The following is a 17,008-nucleotide window of genomic DNA, read 5'->3' as shown; positions in this document are numbered from 1 at the left end:
TATCCTGAGACTTAAGTTGCTTATCAGCTTAAGGAGATTTGGGGCTGAGATGATGGGGTTTTCTAAATACCCAGTCATGTTATCTACAAAGAAAGATAATTTGACTTCCTCTCTTCTTATTTGAATACTCCATATTTCTTTCTCTTGCCTGATTGCCCTGGCCAGAACTTCCAATACTATGTTGAATAGTAGTCAGAGGGCATCCTTCTCTTGTGCCAGTTTTCAAAGGGAATGCTTCCAGTTTTTGCCCATTCAGTATGATATTGGCTGTGGGTTTGTCATAAATAACTCTTACTATTTTGAGATACGTTCCATCAATACCTAGTTTATTGATAGTTTTTGGCATGAAGGGGTGTTGAATTTTGTCAAAGACCTTTTCTGCATCTATTGAGATAATCATGTGGTTTTTGTCATGGGTTCTGTTTATGTGATGGATTAAGTTTATTGATTTCTGTATGTTGAACCAGCCCTGCATCCCAGGTGTGAAGCCAACTGGATCATGGTGGATGAGCTATTTGATGTGCTGCTGGATTCGGTTTACCAGTATTTTATGGAGGATTTTCGCATTGATGTTCATCAGGGGTATTGGCCTGAAATTTTCTTTTTTGTTGTGTCTTTGTGAGGTTTTGGTATCAGGATGACGCTGGACTATAAATTGAGTTAGGGAGAATTCCCTCTTTTTCTATTCTTTCGAATGGTTTCAGAAGGAATGGTACCATCTCCTCTTTGTACCGCTGGTAGAATTTGGCTGTGAATCCATCTGGTCCAGGACTTTTGGTTGGTAGACCATTAATTACTGCCTCAATTTCAGAACTCATTACTGGTCTTTTCAGGAATTCGATTTCTTCCTAGTTTAGACTTAGGAGGGTGTGTATGTCCAGAAATTTATACATTTCTTCTAGATTTTCTACTTTATTTGTGTAGAGGTGTTCATAGTATTCTCTGATGGTAGTTTGTATTTCTGTGGGATCAGTGGTGATATCCCCTTTATCGTTTTTTATTGTGTCTATTTGATTCTTCTATCTTTTCTTCTTTATTAGTCTGACTAGCAGTCTATTTTGTTGGATCTTTTAAAAAAAAAAAAAAAAAAAAAACAGCTCCTGGATTCATTGATTTGTTTTGTAGGGTTTTTCATATCTCTATCTCCTTCAGTTCTGCTCTGATCTTAGAGTTATTTCTTGTCTTTTGCTGGCCTTTGAATTAATTTGCTCATGCTTCTCTAGTTCTTTTAATTTTGATGTTAGGATGTCGATTTTAGATGTTTCCTGCTTTCTCTTGTGGGCATTTAGTGCTATAAATTTCCCTCTAAACACTGCTTTAAATATTCCCAGACATTCTGGTACATTGTGTCTTTGTTCTCATTGGTTTCAAAGAACATCTTTATTTCTGCCTTAATTTTGTTATTTATCCAGTAGTCGTTCAGGAGCAGATTGTCTCCATGTAGTTGGGCGGTTTTGAGTGAGTTTCTTAATACTGAGTTCTAATTTGATTACACTGTGGTCTGAGAGAATGTTAGGATTTCTGTTCTTTTGCATTTGCTAAGGAGTGTTTTAATTCCAATTATGTGGTCAATTTTAGAATAAGTACAATGAGATGCTGAGAAGAATGTATATTCTATTGATTTGGGGTGGAGAGTTCTGTAGATGTCTATTAGGTCCACTTGGTCCAGAGTTGAGTTCTAGTCCTGAATATCCTTGTTAATTTTCTGTCTCATTGGGCTGTCTAATGTTGACAGTGCATTGTTTAAGTCTCCCACTATTACTGTCTGGGAGTCTAAGTCTGTTTGTAGGTCTTTAAGTACTTACTTTATAAATCTGGGTGTTCCTGTATTGGGTGCATATATATTTATGATAGTTAGCTCTTATTGTTGCATTGATCTCTTTACCATTAGATAATGCCCTTCCTTGTCTCTTTTGATCATTGTTGGTTTAAAGTCTGTTTTATCAGAGACTAGGATTGCAACCCCTGCCTTTTTTTGCTTTTCATTTGCTTGGTAGATCTTCCTCTATCCCTTTATTTTGAGCGTATGTGTGTCTTTGCATGTGAGATGGATCTCCTGAATATAGCACACCGATGGTTCTTGACTCTATCCAATTTGCCAGTCTGTGTCTTTTAATTGGGACATTTAGCCCATTTACATTTAAAGTTAATATTGTTATGTGTGAATTTGATCCTGTCATTATGATGCTAGCTGGTTATTTTGCTGATTAGTTGATGCAGTTTCTTCATGGTGTCGATGGTCTTTACAATTTGGTATGTTTTTGCAGTGGCTAGTACTGGTTGTTCTTGCTATGTTTAGTGCTTCTTTCAGGAGCTCTTGTAAGGCAGGCCTGGTGGTGACAAAATCTCTCAGCATTGGCTTGTCTGTAAAGGATTTTATTTCTCCTTCACTTATGAAGCTTAGTTTGGCTGGATATGAAATTCTGGGTTGAAAATTCTTTTCTTTAAAAATGTCGAATATTGGCCCCCACTGTCTTCTGGCTTGTAGAGTTTCTGCAGGGAGATCCACTGTTAGTCTGATGGGCTTCCCTTTGTGGGTAACCTTACCTTTCTCTCCGGCTGCCCTTAACATTTTTCGTTTCATTTCAACCTTGGTGAATCTGACGATTATGTGTCTTGGGGTTGCTCTTCTTGAGGAGTATCTTTGTGGTATTCTCTGTATTTCCTGAATTTGAATGTTGGCCTGTCTTGCTAGGTTGGGGAAGTTCTCCTGGATGATGTCCTGAAGAGTGTTTTCTAATTTGGTTCCCTTCTCCCTGTCACTTTCGGATACAACAATCAAACGTAGATGTGGTCTTTTCACATAGTCCCATATTTCTTGGAGGCTTTGTTCGTTCTTTTTCAAAAATTCTTTTTTCTCTAGTCTTGTCTTCTTACTTTATTTCATTAAGTTGATCTTCACTCTCTGATATCCTTTCTTCCGCTTGATCGATTCAGCTGTTAATACTTGTGTGTGCTTCATGAAGTTCTTGTACCACGTTTTTCAGCTCCATCAGGTCGTTTATATTCTTCTCTAAACTGGTTATTCTAGTTAGTAATTCGTCTAACCTTTTTTCAAGGTTCTTAGCTTCCTTGCATTGGATTAGAAGATCCTCCTTTAGGCTGGGTACACTGACTCACACCTGTAATTCCAGCACTTTGAGAGGCCGAGGTGGGCATGAGGTCAAAAGTTCAAGACCACCCTGGCCAACATGGTGAAACCCCATCTCTAAAAATTAAAAAATTAGCTGGGCGTGGTGGTGCACACCTATAGTCCCAGCTACGCAGGAGGCTGATGCAGGAGAATCACTTGAACCCGGGAGGCAGAGGTTGCAGTGAGCTGAGATCACTCTACTGCACTCTAGCCTGGGCGACAAGAGCAAAACTCTGTCTCAAAAAAAAAAAAAATGCTCCTTTAGCTCGTGGGAGTTTATTATTACCCACCTTCTGAAGCCTACTTCTGTCAATTTGTCACCCTCATTCTCCATCCAGTTTTGTTCCATTGCTGGCAAGTAGTTGTGATCTTTGGAGGAGAAGAAGTGTTCTCGTTTTTGGAATTTTCAGCCTTTTTGTGCTGGTTTCTGCCCATCTTCGTGGATTTATCTACCTTTGGTCTTTGATATTGGTGACCTTCGGATGGGGTCTCTGAGTGGACGTCCTTTTTTGTTGATGTTGATGTTGATGCTATTCCTTTCTGTTTGTTGGTTTTGTTTCTAACAGGCCCCTCTACTGTAGGTCTGCTTGAGGTCCACTCCAGACCGTGTTTGCCTGGGCATCACCAGCGGAGGCTGCAGAACAGCAAAGATTATTGCCTGTTCCTTCCTCTGGAAGCTTCATCCCAGAGGGGCACTGACAGATGCCAGCCAGAGCTCTCCTGTATGAGGTGTCTGTCGGCCCCTACTGGGAGGTGTCTCCCAGTCAGGATACACAGGGGCCAGGGACCCACTTGAGGAGCCAGTCTGACACTTAGCAGAGCTTAAACACTGTGCTGGGAGATCCACTGATCTGCTGCTGTCTTCAAAGTCCTGTTCGGCAGGGACGTTTAAGTCTGCTGAAGCCCTCAGCTACCCCTTCCCCTGGGTGCTCTGTCCCAGGGAGATGGGGGTTTTATCTATAAGCCCCTGACTGGGGCTGCTGCCTTTTTTTCAGAGATGCCCTGCCCAGAGAGGGAATCTAGAGAAGCAGTCTGGCCACAGTGGCCTTGCTGAGCTGCAGTGGACTCGGCCCAGTTCAGACTTTCCAGTGGCTTTGTTTACATTATGAGGGGGAAACCAACTACTCAAGGCTCAGCAATGGCAGACGCCCCTCCCTCACCAAACTTGAACATTCCAGGTTGACCTCAGACTGCTGTGCTGGCAGCGAGAATTTCAAGCCAGTGAATCTTAGCTTGCTGGGCTCTGTAGGGGGTGGGACCTATCAAGCCAGAACACTTGGCTCCCTGGCTTCAGCCACCTTTGCAGATGAGCAAACTGTACCGTCTCGCTGGCAATCCAGGCGCAACTAGGGTGTGGAAAAGAAAAACTCCTGCAGCTAGCTCAGTGTCTGCCCTAACGGCCATTTGCTTTGTGCTTGAAACCCAGGACCCTGGTGGCATAGGTACCAGAGGGATTCTCCTGGTCTGTGGGTTGTGAAGACCATGGGAAAAATGCAGTATCTGGGCTGGAGTGTACCGTTCCTCACAGCATAGTCCATCATGGCTTCCCTTGGGTAGGGAAGAGAATTCCCTGACCCCTTGTGCTTCCCTGGTGAGAGCCCCACCCTGCTTTGGCTCACCGTCCGTGGCTACACCCACTGTCCAACCAGTCCCAGTGAGATGAACCAGGTACCTCAGTTGGAAATGCAGAAATCACCCGCCTTCTGCATCAGTCTTACTGGGAGCTGCAGACCGGAGCTGTTCCTATTCAGCCATCTTGCCAGCAATCCGAAATAATTTTATAGTGAATATTTGTAGACTCAGCATTTAGATTCTGAAAACTGAGCAAGGAGCTTTCTTTTTTTGTTTATTTTTCTGAGACAGAGTTTCACTCTTGTTGCCCAGGCTGGAGTGCAGTGGCACGATCTCAGCTCACCTCAGCCTCCATCTCCGGGGTTCAAGCTATTCTCCTACCTCAGCCTCCCGAGTAGTTGGGATTACAGACATGCGCCACCACACCTGGCTAATTTTTGTACTTTTAGTAGAGACAGGGTTTCTCCATGTTGGTCAGACTGGTCTCGAACTCCAGACCTCAGTTGATATGCCCACCTCGGCCTCCCAAAGTCCTGGGATTACAGGCATGAGCCACTGCGCCTGGCCCACAGCTTTCTTCGTAGGAAGGTTTTTACTTGAAAATACAATTCTTTCATAGGTATAGGGCCATTCAGATTTTTTTTTCCCATCTTTTATCAGTTTTGTAAGTTATCTTTGTAAGGAATTTGTCCATGTTATCTAAATTATTGAATTCACTGTCACAAAATTATCAGTAAAATTCACTTATCCTAGGCTGGGCGCACTGGATCACACCTGTAATCCAAGCACTTCGGGAGGCTGAGGCAGGCGGATCACGAGGTCAGAAGTTCAAGACCAGCCTTGCCAACATAGTGAAACCCTGTCTTGACTAAAAATACAAAAAATTAGCCAGGCATGGTGGCGGGCACCTGTAATCCCAGCTACTTGGAAGGCTGAGGCAGGAGAATCGCTTGAACCCGGGAGTCGGAGGTTGCAGTGAGCTGAGATCATGCCATTGCACTGCAGCCCAGTGACAGTGTGAGACTCCATCTCAAAAAAAAAAAAAAAAAAAAATTCACTTGTCCGTTTAATGTTTGGGGTTCTACAGTGATACACTGTACTTTGTTTCTGATGTGGGTTAATCTGTATTTTTATATTTATTATTTTTCCTTCTTGATCACCAAATTTCATTAATTCTATCATTTGTTTTATTGTGATTCCTGTTTTTTTCTTATTGTCTTTCTTTTACTGACTTTAGTTATAATTTGTTCTTTTTCCAGGTTTTTAAGAGATGTTTTCTAACATTAAGCATTTAAAGCTAAATTTCCTTCTAAGCATCACTTTTTCTAAGCATCTTCTTAGTGGTTAGATTATGTACTTCTTAATGCAAAGATTATAATCTTTCAAACATCATATCTTTGTTTTCCATCAGTTCAAAATGATTTATAATGTTCCTTGTATTCTTTGACCTGTGAATTATTTGGAAATGTGTGTTTAATTTTAAAATATTTGTGACTTCTAGGTATTTTATTTTTCTAATACCTGATTTCATTTAGTCAGAGAACATACTATGTAAACCTTAAATTTTGAAAGTTGAACTTATTTTATAGGCCAGCATATTATTTCACTTGATGAATGTTCCGTGTACAGAATGTTGGCTGTAATGTTCTATAAATGTCATGTTTGAGTTAATTGTGCCAAGATAGTTGATAGTGTTTTTTCGACCTTCTACAGCTATGGTAGATGGAAAAAATGGTCCGATCCCTGCAAGATGTCCATGACCTAATTCCCAGAACTTGTGAATATATTATCTTACGTGGTGAAAAGAGTCTTTGTAGGTATTATTAAGTACCTTGAGATGATGGGTAGTTAATCCTGGATTATCTGTGTGGGCTCATTTTAATCAAAAGCGTTCTTACAAAACATGTGGCAAGGTCAAAGGCAGAAAAAAGAGATGAGACAATGGAAGCAGAGGATGGAGAATGAAGTACACTGAAGATGGAGGAGGGCCTCAAGTCCAGAAACAGGCAGCCTCCAGAAGGAAGGCCAGTACCTTGATTTTAGCTTAGTAAAACTGATTTCAAACTTTTGGCTTCTAAAATTGTGATAAAATAAGCCTTGCCGTTTGTGGTAATTTGTTAAGGTAACTTCAGGAAACTTACAGAGAATTTGGTATCAGGAAGTATGGGGTGCTGCTGTAACCAATACCTAAAAATGTGAAAGTGGCTTTGGAGTAGGGTAATGCTTAGAGACTAGAAGAGTTTTGAGGAGCATGCTTTATAAAAAGGCTAGATTGCCTTGAACAGACTCTTAGTAGAAATTTGGAAGTTAAAGACTGCCCGTGGGGGTTAAAAGGAAATGAGGGGCACAGTGGAGAAAACCTACCATGGACTTAATACCTAGATCATAAACAAACTTTTGGTAGAAATACAGACATTAAAAGCATTGTTGGTGAGGACTTGAAAGGAAGTGAGGAACATGTTATTGGAAACACGAGGAAAGGGGATTTGTGTTATATAGTGGCAGGAAGTTTAGTTGCATCGTATCCTATAGTTACATGGAAAGCAGAACTTGTAAACAATGAATTTGGATTTTGTTTGACTTATGATTTTTTTATTTCTTCTTTTATTTTTCTTTTTTGGAGTCAAAGTCTGGCTCTGTTGCCCAGGCTAGAGTGCAGTGGCACAATCTCAGCTCACTGCAACATACGCCTCCTGGATTCAATCAATTCTCATGCCTTAGCCTCCTGAGTAGCTGGGATTACGGGGCATGTGAGGTTTCTGAGCAAAGTATTGAAGGTTTGGCCTGATTTCCTCTTGCTTCTTTTTACAATGTGAGAAAAAGAAAAACTGAAGAAGAAACTGTTTACCAGAAAGGAATCAGGACTTAATGATTTAGGCAATTCTCTACCTGTCCAGATTGCAGAAGACTCTAGGAGGCTCACTGTCAGAAGAGTATGCAGAGAAAGTCAAGATTTTGGCTGGACACCCTTGTGCTAGTACCTTGGGAAGGATTAAATGTCTCAGTATGCAGTCACATGGAGGGCTCTTTGAAAACACTAAGCATAGGACTCTCTTTCAGCAGGAATTTCCCCTGTTTAGGTTTAGTGTGTAGATCCTGGCCTCTTCTTTTAAGCTGTGGTTTCAATGACAGTTTACTTTTCAGAGCTCTTACAGTACCATACTGCTTAGCTTCATTCTTCTGGCTCCACAGGGTCTCCCATTTAGCCCCTGCAGGTGCCACCTCAATCCCCAGTGCTGTTGGGTAGGAAATTCAGGAAAAGTTGGCCTATGGTCACTACCACTGCAACAGATTGGGCCTGCCATTGCCCCAGATGTCAGATGAGCACCCAACTGATAGTGCTGCTGTGGTGAACTGTGCCCCCTGATCCTGCAAGTATAGAATTGGGGGGTTAGCCACCACTGCTACAGGTTTGGGGCAACGAACAGGTGCCCGGCTTCCGTGGCACCCAGTACATTTTTGTTCATGCTGTCCCTTGATCCTTTTGAATTAATGTACATACATATTTACATATATATAAAATGCTGCAACTTCTCAACCAAAGCTGAGAACACTGAATGTTTCAGCTTCAAGTTTTAAATAAACTCAGCAATTGGAAGAGCAAGTTGGCAATCTGAGTTATTTTTAGTCTTATTAGAAATATAACAAAAGTAAAATTTTCTTAAGTTATTTAGTTCCTAAAACTTAGTCTAATAGGAATACAGTGTTGTCTGAGTACCTGAACATTTGTTTTTCCTTCTTTCCATCCAAGCTAGGAAGTTGATGTATACCATCATTTTTATTTCTTCGAGTTTTTAAAAATTCATTTTGGCAGGCAAATCACAATCATGGTCATCAGCCATCGAAATACATGTGATTTAACTTATGTTTTGCCATATGTATGCAAGAATACTTTGAAAATCCTTATTTTGTTTGGAAGGATACGATTGGTAAAATTCCCCTCAACTGCTTTTTTCTCACGTATTTAATAGGTTGCAAATTCAGAGGCTATGATTTTGGATAAGAATCTGGAGTCAGTTAATAGTCCAGTTGAAAGGTCTTCTGTGAAATATGAGCCTTCTAACCCTTCAGAAAAAGGAAGTAAAATAATTAATTTGTCACCAGATCAAAATAAGTCTGTTTCTGAAAGGTAGGTGTTTCTGCAAACATGCATAAATTTATCTAAATCTATAATAATGAATTTTTTCTTCATCACAGTTTTGGATCTTTATAATATTGATTATTCTTAACATTGACTCTTAAAATGTCCTATAGTTTTACTTTTACATATTATACCTCAGTTGTGGGTTTTTTTTGGTTTTAGGGTTTTGTGGGTGTTTTTGAGACAGGGTCTCACGTTGTTGCCCAGGCTGGAGTATAGTGGTACAATCACAGCTCACTGCAGCCTCAACCTCCTGGGCTCAAGTGATCTTCCACCTCAGCCTCCCAGGTAACTGGGACTACAGGTGTGCAATCACCATACTGGGCTAATTTTTTGTATTTTTTGTAGGGGCAGGGCTTCACCATGTTGCCCAGGCTGGTCTGGAACTCCTGGGCTCAGGCAATCTGCCTGCCTCTGCCTCCCAGAGTGCTGGGATTACAGGCGTGACCCACTGCACCTGGCCCTATACTTGAGTTTTTAAAAAGAGGAAAACATAAAATCAAAGATAAGTAGATTGAATGATGGCCATTGTTTGAAGAACACCTTTTCCCACAAATAACTGTGCGTACACAAGGAGGCTCTAAAACAAAGGAGAGGCATTACAGGTCTAAACCATTTATGTTTGTGTTGGGGGATTTAACATGCAGTTGTAACCCTTCAGGAGATGCCCTAATATTCTGTAATATTGGGCCCACATTTTATTTTAAGCCAGGAAGCCGCTGTGAAGGAGGCATTTAGTTGATGAAGGCAAGAGCCACATTTCAGTGACACTTTGTAGTGTGACCCCTTATTGATGCATGTGCTGAAACTCATAAAGTAACAAAAAATAAAAAGTGGTAGTGATGGAAGTGAAAAAGACACCATTAAAATAGCACTTTATAGAAAAATATATCCAATTTAGCAGTGGTTTGTGTCTGTTATATGAACAAATCTATCTCATGTTCTATTCTGAAGGAAGAACCCTGGGATTTATAAAACTGAGGCAGCACTCTCAGCCCATGGTGAATGTGCGGATAGGTGTAACAAATGTGTAACTTGATTCTGATGGCTTTAATGGTGAGTTTTATAAAATATTTAAGCAAGAAATAACACCAGCTGTAAGCAAACTCTTCCAAATAATAGAAAAAAAGGGAATGTTCTTCAGCTCATTTTATGAGACTAGCATAACCCTAATACTATTATAAAATCAATTTTAAAATTTTACAGAAACGGAAAATTACAGTCTGCTTTAAACCACAGAATAGATGCAGGTGTCCTAAACAAGATAACTAGTAAACCAAGTTCAATAGTCTACAAAAGTTGAGTTTGACTCAAGAGTACGGGAACCTTGGTTTAACAATTAAACATCAATTAATGTGGCTGGGCGTGGTGGCTCACGCCTGTAATCCCAGCACTTTGGGAGGCTGAGGCAGGTGGATCACTGGAGGTCAGGAGTTTGAGACCAGCCTGACCAACATGGTGAAACTCCATCTCTACTAAAAAAAAAAAATTAAAAAATTGGCCAGACACGGTGGCTCATGCCTGTAATCCCAGCTCTTTGGGAGGCCGAGGCAGGCAGACCACCTGAGGTCGGGAGTTCGAGACTAGCCTGACCAACATGGAGAAACCCTGTCCCTACTAAAAATACAAAATTAGGCCGGGTGCGGTGGCTCACGCCTGTAATCCCAGCGCTTTGGGAGGCCGAGGTGGGTGGATCACGAGGTCAGGAGATCGAGACCATCCTGGCTAACATAGTGAAACCCCGTCTCTACTAAAAATACAAAAAGTTAGCCAGGCGTGGTGGTGGACACCTATAGTCCCAGCTACTCAGGAGGCTGAGGCAGGAGAATGGCGTGAACCTGGGAGTCAGAGCTTGCAGTGAGCCGGGATCATGCCAGTGCGCTCCGGCCTAGGCAACAGAGCTAGACTCCATCTCAAAAAGAAAAAAAAAAATACAAAATTGGCTGGGCATGGTGGTGCATGCCTGTAATCCCAGCTAGTCGGGAGGCTGACACAGGAGAATTGCTTGAACCCAGGAGGCAGAGTTTGCAGTAATCCAAGATCACAGCATTGCACTCCAGCCTGAGCAACAAGAGCAAATCTCCATCTCAAAAAAAAAAAAAAAAATTAACCGGGCATGGTGGCAAAAACCTGCAGTCCCAGCTACTCGGGAGGCTGATGCAGGAGAATCGCTTGAACCCAGGAAGCAGAGGTTGCAGTGAGCTGTGATCACACCATTGCACTCCAGCCTGGGCGACAGAGTAAGATTCTGTCTCAAAAAATAAAATAAATAATGTGATTTGCCTGGAGAAAAACCATTATCAACTCACAACTCACTATAGATGCAGGACTTGATAAAATACCCATTTATGATTAAAATAAATTCTTGGCAAACTCAGAATAAGAGGTAACTTCTTTAATCTGACAAAAATTATCTACAAAAACCCTAAGACAAATCTGATGGTGAAATATTGGAAGTGTTCCTTGGAGATACAAAAGAAAGACGCCTGCTGTCACCATTTTATATAACATACTGAATGTCTTAGCTAAAGTAAGAAGGCCAAAAAATCGGGGGGAAAAGAAAAATACAAAGTATAGTAAAGAAGGAACAATATTATTACTATTTTTGGGTGATTGGGGTGTGTATGTATGAAATCCAGTGAAGCCTACAGATTATTAAAATTAGTAAGAGTAAAAGAAGATTGCTGAATTCGAATATCTAAGAAATCTTTTGTATTCCTGTTGAGAATACAAGATAGAAACAATTAGGAAAAGCTGTAATACCATTATAGAAGCCCCAAAACATATCAGGTACAAGTAGATCAGTGTAACAGTAGAGAGTCCAGAAATCCATGTATGTACGTACGTGTGATATGTGGTGGAGACTGTGTGGCAGTCAATCATTTGGGAAATGATTGACTTTTAGTAAATGGTACCATCTTGTTTGCTGTTTATGTTCGGGGAAATATGAAATTGGACCCCTATGTAAAGCTATAAAAACAAACTCGTGGATTAAGGAACTAAAAATATCTAAAGGAAATTATAAAGCTTTTAGAATATGTATTATAAAGCTTTTAGAATATTAGAATTATATTAGAATAGAATATTAGAATATTATAATTATAGAGCTTTTAGAATATATAATGTCTTCATGAACTTGGGTAGGGAAAGATTTCTTAAGACATAAATGCCCTTACCATAAAAGAAAAATGGATTAATTTTACCACATTAAAATTAGAAACTTCTTTTCTCAAAAGGCACTATAAAGATAGTGAGAAGACAGGCCATCCGAGTTGGAGAAGATACTCGCAGCACATATAACCTGTAGAGGACTAGTACGCAGAATATATATAAAGAACTTCAACAAGTCAATGAGTAAAAGCTAAATAATACAAAAGAAAACTGGGCAAAAGACTTGTGCATCCACTTCACAAAAGAGGAGTTTCAAATGGCCAATAAACATATGAAAAGGTGTTCATCTTCATTAGTAATCAGGGAAATGCAAATTAAAACCACAATGAGATAACATTTCATATCAGGTAAGGAAAAAATACATTTAAAAATCTGACTACTGGGTATTGGTGAGGTTTTGAAATAAAGGAAGTTGTATTTAATATTTTGTTGTTGGGTGAGTAAATTGGTATAGTAGTCTAAAAGAAAATTGGCATTATCTGGAAGTATCAAAGATATGAATAGCCTTTGACCTGGCAGTCCCATCTCTTGATATTCCCTAGTTAGAGGTATGTCTATTGCATGTTGATATGCCGTAGAATATATGTACAGGAATGTTTATTAGCGGCATTTTTTATAATGGCCAAAAACTGAAAGGAAAATGTCCATCTACAGTTGAAAAGGAAATTACAGTATATCTATACAGTGGAATGTTGCACATGAATGAAAATGAAGGAACTGCAGTCACATGCAACAGTATGGATTATTCCCACAAAGTATGATTGGAAAGCAGACACAAAAGACGTGTATGATTCCATTTAAATGAAGTTCAAAAATAGCCATAAAACGAAGTGTATGATTCAGGGATTCTAAGCTGCATAATAAATCTAGAGAGTAAAACAAGGAGATTAGTACCACATGTGCCATTTATGGTGAGGAAGTTTATGATACAGGATAGAGGCATATGGATTTCTGAAGTGCTGATAATTTAAAATTTACTTACCTGAATATGGCTGCATGGACACTAGCATTGTATTTAATCACCAAAGTGATGTATGCTTAGTGTAATCTGACTGATGTGTGTGGATTTATAATTACAGTCTTACTGTCTGTTTTCTGTTTGCCCAGTTTTATGGTCCTTTTCCTCATATGTAGCTGTCTCTCTGTTTTAGCCATCTTTTGAATTAATCTTTTTTTCATCCCCATTACCTTGTTAATTTTACTGTTTTCATTATTCCTTTAGAAGTTATCCTAATGATATGTATTCTTTACTCATTGGAGTACTACTTCTGCTCTTTTATAGACAATGCTTGATCTTAGAATACTTCAGCTTTGTTTACTGTTTTCCCCATCGTATGTGTTTTTGTGCACTTCAATTTTACATTAAGTCCCAGAGGATGACTACTATGTACCATCATTGTTTATTTAGAGTTACCCACATATTTATGTTTTCTCTTGCCCATTTCTTCCTGTAGTTTCATCTTTCCATCTGGGCTCATTTTTTTTTCCACATGAAGATCTCTATTTATTATTTCTTTTGGTTTTAGTACTGCTTAGAAAAAAATGCCTTCAGTTTTTATCCGGAAATGACTTCATGTTGTCTTTACTTTTGAAGGGTATGTTAACTTGGGTATAGAATTATAGGTTGGCAGCTATTTTCTTTGAGTACTGTTATTTTCATCACATTGCTTTCTGACTTCTGTTTCTGTTGAAATGTTTTAACATTTGTTTTAATTTTTGCTTTTTCGAAGATATGTCTCCAGCTGCTTTTAAGATATTCTACTTTGGTTTTCATCAATATACTATTAATATAAGATGTTAGGTGGTGGGGAGTATACTTGGCCCTTCTTGAATCTATGGCTTGATACCTTTCATTGTCTTGGGAAAGTTATTGATATTGCTTCAGATATTGCTTCTGGAGCATTCCATGTCTTCTATCTTACTGGTTTCTAATTATGTGCTTTTCTATATACTGCATCTGTTTTGCTCTAGATACTTTTGTGTGGGTATCTTCAACTAACTGTATTGTGTTCCAGCTTATTAATCATAATCCTTTCTTTTACTTGATCAAGTAGCTATTAAACTCATGTATTGAATTCTTAATTTCAATTTGTATATTTTTCAGTTCTTGGTTATTTTTTACAGATTCACATTCTCTGGTGAAATTCTTTACCTTGCCATCCATGTGTTGAACATTTTAGTCACTAAGATTTTCAGATCTATTTCTGACAACTCTCCTATCTAGGTCACTTTGAACTCTATTTGTGCTTGCTGTTTTACATCTTTGACCTGTCTGTTAGGACAGTTGCTAATTTTGTGTTTGATTACTGGATATTGTATATTGGAAATTGTAAAGGCTCTGAATGATGTCTTCCAACTAGACTAGACTCACCCTGTACTCTGGAAAGCAGCAGAGAGACATAGCACCTGTGATGGATTTTAGATATGTCCACAAATTTTCAGTACCCCTCCTTTAAAATGTGGAGCCTAATTCCATCTTGGACTATACTTAGTGACTCACTTCTAATGCATAGAATATGGCACAAGTGACATTATTTTAGTAGATCATAAAATACATTAGCTTCCTTGTTCTCTCTTAGATCACTTGCTCTGGAGCAAGTGACTACAGCACCTGCCAGCATCCTGGCTGCAACCTCATGAGAAAACGTGAGCCAGAACCCCTGACTCCACGACTTCCTACTTATTTACCCACGGGAATTGCAATAATGAATGTTTGGATTTTTAGGCCATTATGTTTTGGAGTACATTATTATGTGGCAATAGAGATACAGTACAACATTTCAATCTATTCAGAAATTGAGCAGAACTGAGGCTGATCTGCAGATGTTATAAGACTTGGTGATTTCTTATTTTCCCCCATTCTTGTGTTACAGCCCTCTTGCCTGGGATATGGTCTGTGGCTGCCCTCCTATTGCTGGTCTTATATTCCAGTTCTTGGCTCCTTAATACCAGCCCTCTGTGATTTCAGTCACTTTTTGCTTGGTTTCATAGCATCCTGTGTGCCTGATTTGACAAATGCCTTGAGAGAAGAACACTGGCCAAGTGTCTAGCTCACGTCTCTTGGATCTTGGTCTCTCTAGTTATTGGTCTCTCAGGTTATGGCTTTCTCCACAGCTTTCTAATGTCTTCAAATAGATATTTTTTCCCCCAGTTTTTCAGATTACTTAAGTGTGGGGCTCCATCGTAGCTGTTCTACCTGTCATTCATGTAGTTTTGTGTACATTATCTATTTTTAAATTTTTAAAAACATTTAAGAAATAAAGGAACCGTTACAAAGGAAAAAAGAAATATATTGTTCCCCATTATTATCCTGGCTCTAGAGAAAACTGGATTTTATCGTTGTTTTTTCTCATGCCCCAGGTATTGAAGGAATTAGTGCCACTGTTGTCTGTGTCTATAGTATGGCTGGATTTAGAAGTTTAAGCATTTTTGTTTTTAGAATCAAGAGGAAATGGGAAAGGCAATAACAACTGAGCTGCAGAATCTCATAGAAGAGAAAGTTTATGGCCCAAAACACATGACAAAAATGAAACTTGCTTAAGTTGGAAGAAAATGCCTTTATATGCAATTACTTCCAAAGAGTAAGCAGCAGGGTCTAAGGCACCCAAGAGCAGACCATTTCACCAATACTGACTGAATAAAATATTAATACGGCCTAAAAAAATCTCACATTGAATTTCATGTGATAAAAAAAATGTTTACAGAGATAGAAAGGGGGACAGGAAGGAGTTACGAGCCACAGTATCTTAAGAAAGTTACTACTATTTTGCATGTGTTCCTCCATACTCATTCTTTGGTTGCTGTTGTTGTTGATGTTGTTATTTGGGAGACAGAGTTTCGCTCTTTTTGCCCAGGCTGGAGTGCAATGGCACGATCTCAGCTCACTGCAACCCTCACCTCCTGGGTTTAGGAAATTCTTTGGCCTCACCCTCCTGAGTAGCTGAGATTACAGGCATGTGTTGCCACGCCCGGCTAATTTTGTGTTTTCAGTAGAGATAGGGTTTTACCATGTTGGCCAGGCTGCTCTCGAACTCGTCACCTCAGGTGATCCGCCTGCCTCAGCCTCCCAAGTGGAATTATAGGTGTGAGCCACCATGCCTGTCCATCCTACTCATTCTTTATTAAAATTTATCTAATCCTAATAATAAATGTATCCCTCTTTTACAGATGAGGAAATCAGTTTCTTGCCCCAAAACACTCAAGTAGTAAATGGCAGAGCCTGGATTTGGATCTAAACATTCTGTCTTCAGAACCTATGCTCTTACCTACTACATAACTACTACATAATAACAATGCCTGGAGAAATGAATTACTAATTTTAGACATAGAAATGTTTCTCCAAGGTAAACAAGTAGATAACATATGTTAGTCACACTCAGGCTTCCATAAAAATTAACAGTTTCCTCAGTTTTCCTCCCAGATATGGTTCATTAAAAAAGAGCTGGGCCGAGCGCGGTGGCTCACACCTGTAATCCCAACCTCAGGCCGAGGCTCCTGAGCTCAGGAGTTTGACACCAGCCTGGGCAACATGGTGAAACCCCATCTCTACTAAAAACACAAAAAATTAGCTGGGCGTGGTGGTGTGCGCCTGTAGTCCCAGCTACTCGGGAGGCTGAGGCAGGAGATTTGCTTGAACCCGGGAGGTGGAGGTTGGAGTCACCTGAGATCGCGCCACTGCACTCCAGCCTGGGCAACAGAACGAGACTCCTGCCCAAAAACAAAAAAGAGCTTTCATTGGTCGCAGTTAGTTGAAAAGTTTCATGAAAGTTTCCTATCATTACATCAAAATCTAGTGGAATTCCAGTTAGACCATAAGTTTGCCGTTTTACAAATGGATTTCTCAGGATAAGCATTAACAGCTTTATATACAGACATAATTTTAAAAATAAAGTTAGTGGACATGTAATATCTACTAAAAGCTGCATGAACAGTGTGTTAGGCTGATGAATTTTCACAAAGTGACAAATGACCCAGATTAAGAAACACCAATG

General features: G+C 39.7%; 1 protein-coding gene across 2 annotated transcripts in view; it reads left to right on the top strand.

Annotated features, from left to right (window-relative positions):
- The window catches only part of ATF7IP2 (activating transcription factor 7 interacting protein 2), a 59,910-nt gene that overhangs the window by 26,670 nt on the left and 16,232 nt on the right, over positions 1–17,008 (top strand). For both annotated transcript variants that reach the window (XM_033235775.1, XM_033235776.1), the window contains exon 6: positions 8,677–8,834. In XM_033235775.1, coding sequence (XP_033091666.1) covers positions 8,677–8,834 — 158 coding nt within the window. The remainder of the gene's footprint in view (positions 1–8,676; positions 8,835–17,008) is intronic.

This window comes from Trachypithecus francoisi, unplaced genomic scaffold (genome assembly GCF_009764315.1).
Source record: "Trachypithecus francoisi isolate TF-2019V2 unplaced genomic scaffold, Tfra_2.0 Lachesis_group15, whole genome shotgun sequence".
In the NCBI taxonomy this organism is placed as follows: domain Eukaryota; kingdom Metazoa; phylum Chordata; class Mammalia; order Primates; family Cercopithecidae; genus Trachypithecus; species Trachypithecus francoisi.
This window is presented reverse-complemented; position numbering and strand designations above follow the sequence as displayed.